Source organism: Aphidius gifuensis, linkage group LG5 (genome assembly GCF_014905175.1).
Source record: "Aphidius gifuensis isolate YNYX2018 linkage group LG5, ASM1490517v1, whole genome shotgun sequence".
In the NCBI taxonomy this organism is placed as follows: Eukaryota; Metazoa; Arthropoda; class Insecta; order Hymenoptera; family Braconidae; genus Aphidius; species Aphidius gifuensis.
This window is the reverse complement of record NC_057792.1, coordinates 413,608-422,179: the sequence shown is the minus strand read 5'-3', so window position 1 is coordinate 422,179 and position 8,572 is coordinate 413,608. Positions and strand designations below refer to the sequence as shown.

The following is an 8,572-nucleotide window of genomic DNA, read 5'->3' as shown; positions in this document are numbered from 1 at the left end:
TTTTTTTTTTCATTTTTATTATATATTTTATTGCAAAATAAATTAATAAATAATAATACAAAAAAGAAAAACAAAAGGTCGTGCAGATCCGGTTAGATTCTTGTAGAAATACTACAAAATCTCGATCAGTTTTTTTAATTATATTTTATTTTTAAATCTTTCTTTCCCTTGCGAGGATGAGGAACTTATTTAATTACGGACTCAAAATTCATACTTATAGTTTACACACAACATTTTTACATTATTATTATTTTTTATTTTTCATCCATACAGGGATATTAATTTTTTTTTTTTTTTTAATTTTATATCTCTACTAAAAACTATATATACGTTTGTCATCTTTTTTTTTGTTTTTTAATTTTTAATTTATTTTTCTTCTTTATATATATTAATTTTTATTTATTTATTTCTTAAAATTATTATTCTTTCGGTATATAAGCACGAGTCTTTGTAAAAATGAATGCTTTCTCGTTTTGCCGATAAATTTAATTTACTTTACAAGTGGTACCTAATAATTGTTTCAAGATAGCGCCCAACCTAGGGGGTGTTTTTTTTAATTTTTTTTTTAATTTTTTTGTAAATTAATATTTATTTTTTCATTATAAAGTTTTTTTTTTTTTTAATTATAATATTAATAATTATACATGCTACAATATGCTGTTAATATTAAATATATTATATTAATTTTATATTTATTTTTTGTTTTAGAATTTGGTACTCTCAAAACGACTCATCACATCATCCACCTCGTCATAACGGTAATTGTTTTTTTTTTTTTTTAAATTTTTCTTCCCTTCTTTCGTTTACTTAATTATGCTTTAATCATTTTATATAATTACCATGAGTTTATTCAAAAAAAGGTGCGTGTAAATATTTTGACAATTTTTTTTTTTTTTTTTACCGAGGAGAATAATATACGAGTCGCAAAATAACGAAAGGAAGTTCACCATTTATTATATATAATTTCGAATTGAAATTATTTCATTCGATTATTTTATATAACTTTTTTTTCAGTGTGACGTTATTATTTTTCTTCTCGTCATTATTTAATTGATCATAATTTACGTTATTTTTTACACGTGCCATGGTGAAAGCAGGTATTTTATTTTGTAAAAAAAAAAATCAAAATCAATTAATTACGAGTGTGCATTATGCGCGGCACTTATTTTTACATCGATATATATTTTTTTTTTAAATTTATATATTGCGATTCTTAATGAGTAATGCTCAGCGCTTTTGAAATATTTTTTTCCTTTTTTTTTTTAGATATGAAGTATTAATGTTTTTTTTTTTATTTTTAAAAATTATTTATCGTCTATGATTAATTTTTCTTCTTCGATGGTGCAACTCACCATTATGGAAGATTAAATACCTATATATTTTCAACTGCCAAAAATTTATACAACAGTGCTTTATATAAAAAATTAAAAAACGAAAAATCTATATCTATTATTAATTGAATTAATTAAAAAATCAACAGGTAGATAAATTTTTGAATAATAACGTTAAATAAAATTTCAATTAAAATATAAATAATAATTCAAAATTAATAATTTTTCATTGAGATATATTATTTAACTATTATTAATTTTATTATTTTAAATTTAATTATATATTTTTGTCATATTCTCGAGTCTCCTTGCTGCGTGTCTTTTCTGATTGACTAAAACGTGTTATAATATGAAGTTGGCAGTTTTCGTTAACGTGATTTGAACTAGTATTGGTAATAATATGCGTAAAGTTTTGGATAAAAATTTTTTTTTTTAAATTTAGTGTTTATCGCGTTATCAATTATAATAGGGCCAAAAAAAATTTATCCTAAACGCTGTTAACAAGCAAGATGATTGAGTAAATTAAACTCGAAATCGTTATTTGCACCGATACGGGGAAATTTACGGGAAATACGGGGACATTTACGGGTTTACCGTAAATTTTTCCGTAACCTGTATAAATGTCCCCGTAAATTCCCCCGTATTCGGTGCCATTAGCGTTACCGAATTAAATTTTTTTTTTTTACTTCAATCACATTACTGGCTATTTAATATTTTGGCCATTTAATTAGCCAATACTTGGAAAATGTCTTGTTTAAATTATACAAAAATTAACGAAACAAAATTAATTTTATTTTTTAAATTCAATTTAAATGAGACTTTTTCCAGTATCAACCATCTAATGACATTTTTTTTTTTTTGTTAATTTAATATACTTAGTTGATTCTATATATATTTTTAAAATTTCAATTACTCTTTTTGACTTTGGAGTGAGTAATAAGTATTATCTAAATATGTGCGAACAATTACGTGTCATGTGCACTACATAATTTTAATTTTGCATATTTATTTTTATATGTATATTAATATTAGCTTCACAGTACTTTTAAATGCATATTATAATACTCTGTATAAAACTTGTATTTACAAGGTGTGATCATTATTTTTAAAGAATGATGATTTATCGAGCAGCTGGATTGATTTGTATATTAATTAATTAATCCAGTAATGTATTTAATTATGTGTATTCATACTTTTGCTAAACGATATTTGCTGTAATTTTTAATTCATTTGACCTAATTTTAAATACGCAATAAGTGCCCGCAGTATATAACGTAAATCCTACCAGAGGACAGATACTCACTCGAACAATTTAGACGCGACGATCGATCGGTTATTTTATCAATATATATATTCACAAAGTTATATACACGAGCCACATTTTTAAATATGTTTTTTGTTGTTATGCCAATTTTTTTTCTATAAATTATTTATTTGTTTTTTTTTTTTTTTTAATTTTTAAATAGATAATCTTTTTTGCTAATTATACTTTCAATATTTGAGGCTCAGTCGTTCCAATCATAAATTAATTATTCATCCAATAAAAAGATGATTAATTATATAAAATTTATTGAATTTAAATATCATTTTTTTTTTTTTTAATTATCATTTAATCAAATATTTAATATGTGATTATTTTGAGAGATAATTATAACGACTCGTGAAATGAATTATTATTATTTTTTTAAAATGTGGTTAATGAAATAATTGAGCCCGTTGATCGCCGCGTCAATTGATAATTTATCATTATATAATTATAATGCAAAACATAGGCATATTCTATAGAATATATCACAACGATAAAACACTAGGTTTATTTTTTTTTTTTTCAATTTTTTTTATATATTTTTTCCCGTCGTCAATTATTATTATTTTTTATTTTTATCACTTGACTATATATTAGAGACTCCAAAGTAGATAACTTTTATAGATTGTACAATTTTTCATTGCACCCCGGAGAAGAGGAACCAATTTTAATTATTAATTAACGATTTTATTTTTTATTTTTCATCTCATTCATTTAAACCAAACTATTTATAATAATAATTTAATTGATTTTAATTAATTACAATAATGAACAAAGAGTGCAGTTCAACGAAATATATATTATTTTTAAATTTATATCTTTTTTTTTTTTTTATTTAAATTTCATCTAAATGGTTTTTTTTTTTCACTTTAATTAATTAATTTATTAGTATTTTTTTTTTTTTTATCTTTGTGGCTTTTGTCTTTTCGTAACAATTTATTTCATAACAATATTCTGTAGTTAATGATGAAAACATTTTAATTTTTTTCTCCATTTCGCAACAATGATTTAACATGATTTTTACATTTTGCAATTTAATTGAATTACACTTGATCAAAAGCAATTGTATACATTTTTTTTTATCTATTGTGTGGACAGTAGAAAAGTGTTTACTTAATATTTCGGACATTTTTATGACGTCCAGATGGAAGTCAAGAGATTGGATATTCGTTGATATACGTGTCTAGTGCAAATCCTTTTATTTTTAAAATTTTTTTTATTCAATTTTAATAGTGTGCAGTGTATATGAAGATTGTGAAAAATTGAATTTTTTTAATCAAGACTCGGTGTCATTCAGTCATTGTAATTATCGGGTTATCAATAATTTATTAAAAAAATTAAATTAATTTTATAGATTAAAAAGAGAATGATTTGATGAAAATCCAAGATGCAATTTTATAAATGATACATCAAGACTATTCTTGAGAGGTGAAAAAATAAAAAAAATCTTGGTTTTGTTAATTTAATTTGCTTGTCTTTTCTTCTTTGGTTGTCGCGTATTTTTTTTTTTTTTTTTTTTTATCAATACACTGAGACTGTCAGAGTATTCGAGAATAGTGCCGCGAGTTGTAACACAGGGTGAAAATAAAATAGCTAGTGAATATATATAGGGGGGAGGGGGGTTGAAAAGGTAAAGGATAAAACATAGATGGTTGGGCGTGTCTGGTCGATATCCTGAATGCCAAGTTTCCACATCCCGGTATTTTCTCCCACTCTATATGTATGCTCTAAAATAAAAAAACAAATTCAACTAAAAAATAAAATAAAAATTGTAACAGACGAGGAATAAAAAAATATCGAGAAAAATAGAATTAAGCTTGTACGCGTTGATGTCAAGAGAATAAAATCCTCAGGGTAAATGAACAAAACAAAATAAAAAAATATTTTTAAAACAACTAAAAAAAATATAAAAGTACTTGTAATTACTCTGGCAATCATGCAGATAAAAAATCAAAATTATTTTAATGTTAAAAAATAAAAATAATGTAATTTAAAAATCAAGTATAATTCCAGTGACTGAATTTTTTATACTGAGTTTGTAAATTACAACTTGACATGAATTTTCGCTCATTTTTTTCATTTTATTTGATAAAAATTTTCATATTTTTCAGCTTTACGTAAGTGTAATGCTAGAAAAACGATAATTAGATGGTTATAAATTCAAATTTTCCACGCTCTTCGATTCTCATACATATACCTGTAAAATACTCGAGGTCTTTATTCATGTTCATGCACTCAAAATAAATATATCTGCACATTTTTTATACCCACACACACACATGTATCAATTTTTCAGTCTACTTAACTGAATTTTGAAAAATTTCAACTGATATTATAATATGATAAATTATTATACTCTCATTTTCAAAATTAATATATATATAGATTTTTTTTTTTGCTAACGTTCATCAGTCTCGAGCATTCAAAACGATGTATACATTTTTTTTTTATTTCAAAATTCATGTGACACACATGATTCAATTAATTATGGTATAACAAACATCTCCTTAATCGCTCTCTTTTTTAAAATTATACATCATTAATTATATTCTATCAAAAAAAAAAAAAAAAAATTTAAAATAATTTTTTAAAAATTTATCCTTCATCACCACCACAATATTGTTTATCAGTTCCACACATTTAAAAAACCTTTTTTTTCATTTTTCAAGTGTCCATTGATTAATAACAATCTACAGTTTTTTTTTAAATTAATTTTTCATTTTATTAAATTAGCATGATGATTAATTTTTATTTAATATTTATAAATACATTTTACCATGAAATTTTTGAGCCCCAAAATTATTAAATGTCTATTAGTTTTTATTATTATTATTATTATATTTTTATTTATCTCAAAAATTAAAAAAAACAACTAACATTGTGGCTAAATTGACGTGTTTATACCAAGGGTTGGTTTTTTCATTTTTAAATTATTTTTCAATATTTTTTAATTTTATCAATTCATTTTATTATTCTGCTCAATAATTTTTTACTGTGATTATAATAATAATAATATGGCAATGTTTTTTTAATTTTTTTTTTTTTAATGTGTACATAATATATTTATTTATTTTTTTAATTAATTTAATAATATAATTTTTTTATTTCTCGAGGCTTTCTCGGCACTGCAGACTAGTTTTAAAAATTTTTTCTTATTTTTTTTTTTTTTCTATATTAAACGAGTATTCACACTCGCCTCGCTCATTTATTTATTTATATTTATATCTATTATATACATATTTTTTCATAGCCATTTTAATTATAAATTAAACATATTTATTTATTTTTTTTTCATCGGTGCATTTTTTTAATCTCGCGGCTCGACATCCTTCAGTCTTCGTTGCGCTTTTCACAATCGCCGGAAATTTAAATTTTCAATCTATAAATAATTTAAAATTGTGTATTTATAACAAAGTATATTATTTATATATTTATATATATTTGACTTGTCAATTGTCATTGAAGTTAATTTTAAATAATATATATTTTCACTAAAAATAACATCCAACCGAAATGCCTGCTTCCGGTGTGTGTGTGGGTGTTTGTCAATAAATCATTGGCAGGGTTGGAATAAAATTAATATTTTTTAAATAATAACAACATATTATTGATTGATTGAAATTTAAAAATTTTCAGCGATTATGTTTTGCGTTCCCTCGATCGAGGAAGAGTCATTGAGCGTAATATGGACCATTCAATGCCGGGATTTTATTTAATAACAACCGGTCATGGTCAATTTATCAGAATTATTTATACTTAATTGTTTATTAATGAATCGTTTATTTATTTATTTATTAAATTAGCTATTTATTTATTTTTTTTTCTGTGTTATTATTATTATTATTTTATATTAATTTAACTTAAAAATGTGGAATGTTTGACGATGTGTAGGCTCGCTTGGTTAAAACTCGATGCGAGTTTTTTTTTTTTTAAATTATTTAATGATGTTTATTTAGCTTATTTATTTATTTATAATAATATTTTAATATTATCGATAGTTGTCGATAAAATTGGACGACGCGACGAGTGTGTGTCGCACAGTGCCTGAAAGTCGAAGTTTGTCACAGCACGGTTTTAGTTTCAGCATGTTTTCATCCTTCAATTATATTTTTCTCTGGAGCTTTTCAATTTATATAAAAAAAAAGAACAAAAAGATTCATCTTTTTGTGTTTTTCATCAGGTTTTTTTTCATCCCAATTGAACAATTGAAGAATTTATTTAATTATTTTATAGTTTCTATGTAAATTTGTTTGTTTTTTTTTTTTTTTTTTTCGCGTATAATTTATTTAGCTTCTTCGAGTAACACTAAATCATCAGCAACCACGTCACTGATGTGTAGATATATGATCCAGTACATCAGATTGAAACAAACAAAACACACAGGAAATACGATGCGTGAATACTTGTCAATATCCGACGGCGTTACACCTTGAACAAAGAAACAACAAAAAAAAATTAAAAAAAAAGAAAAAAAGTAATATGGTATTAGTTTCTGATGTTTCAACAGAGTATATTCATTCATGAACAATGCAAGATGTTTCGTGTGTATGTATTTAATTGAAAAAAGCAAAAAGCTTGAAACAATGATTAAAAATGGAAAAAAAAAATTAAACAACATCTCAAATTGTCACATGAATAATTATATCATAAAAGTATCTTATTGCAACATACATGGTGTACCGTAGAGTTTGCTTATGTCTTTTCCTGGATGTATGAGATGTTGTGGTGCTGGTGGTGCTTCCTCATCAGCTCTTCCGTTAATTGTATTTTCAAGTGTACCGCCTTTGCTGTGTGCCTTTGGGTCGTGGACCTTGAAGCGCACCTCCTGGACAACACGGGACCACTTACAAGAGACACGGCATTTCGTAACGGGGTGTACTTTTTTTTCGAGAATACTACCCCTTATTTTTTTATGTTTGGTTTTTAATAAATAGATGCAATATATTTTTTGAATTGAGCTTTTTATATCTCACGAGAAAATTATGGTCATTTAATTTTTTATATTTCTTTTGTTTAAATTTTTATTTATATATATTTAAATCTCGAGAGAGAAATGAAAATACAAAAATATATAAATGGAAATAAAAGTTGAGAGAGCTTTTACCCTTTTGAACCTTCAACTTCATCAAATATTTATACAAGACACTTTCTATTTATATTCACAGCTTTTTCGTACGCCGATTTAAAATACATACACATTTTATCAATAAATTTTATTTATATTATTTTCTTTTTTTAAATTTAAATTTAAAGATTTATATTTTCTTTTTTTTTTGATCCACTTGGCAAAATGGTCAAGGTCACAATTATTATTATTATTATTATTACTATATTTTTAAATTAACTTTTTAATATATATTTTTGAACTTTAATTTCATATTCTTTTTATCAATTTTTTATGTGAATTTATTTTACTGAAAAATTGTAGAAAATTCAGCGACAAATTTAATCACAGAGCATACTAGAATAATTAAACGGTTCTTCGCTAATTAAAACACTCGCTTTTGCGTTTTATATATTTACTTTTTTTTTCATTCTTTTATATATATATATTTTATACAATTTTTTTTCTTTCGAGTACTCTAGACATTTCGTTTCTCTGTTTCGCTATTGTATTTTTTTTTTTTTTTTTCTATTTTTTTATTTCCCTCTCGTACTCACCGGACACTCTTGGCCAACGCTTTTAATATTTTCGTTTTCACATAGCTTTATACTGTTTCAGAACAGCCACCCACCCACCCCCTTGGTATATATATATTTCGTGAGATTAAAAGAAAATTTATAGTTGCATACAATGCTAAAAACGTTTTATTCTTTTTTTTAAAATTTTGAATCACGAATGCATTAACTACTGCGGAATATAATATTTTGGAGCTTTTCAACTTTTTAACATATTCATTGTAAATAAAATATAAAATCAGCAGCAATTTATGTG

At 24.0% G+C, this 8,572-nt stretch overlaps 1 protein-coding gene across 6 annotated transcripts in view; it reads right to left on the bottom strand.

The window, feature by feature from the left end:
* The window catches only part of LOC122856609 (gamma-aminobutyric acid receptor subunit beta), an 81,277-nt gene continuing 72,705 nt past the window's right edge, over positions 1 to 8,572 (bottom strand). For 2 of the 6 annotated variants that reach the window (XM_044158320.1, XM_044158321.1), the window contains exons 9-10: positions 7,309 to 7,480; positions 1 to 7,065 (exon numbers count right to left, since the gene is read on the bottom strand). In XM_044158320.1, coding sequence (XP_044014255.1) covers positions 6,920 to 7,065; positions 7,309 to 7,480 — 318 coding nt within the window. In that variant the 3' untranslated portion in view covers positions 1 to 6,919. The remainder of the gene's footprint in view (positions 7,066 to 7,308; positions 7,481 to 8,572) is intronic. The other 4 variants (XM_044158325.1, XM_044158323.1, XM_044158326.1 and 1 more) reach the window with 2 other exon arrangements.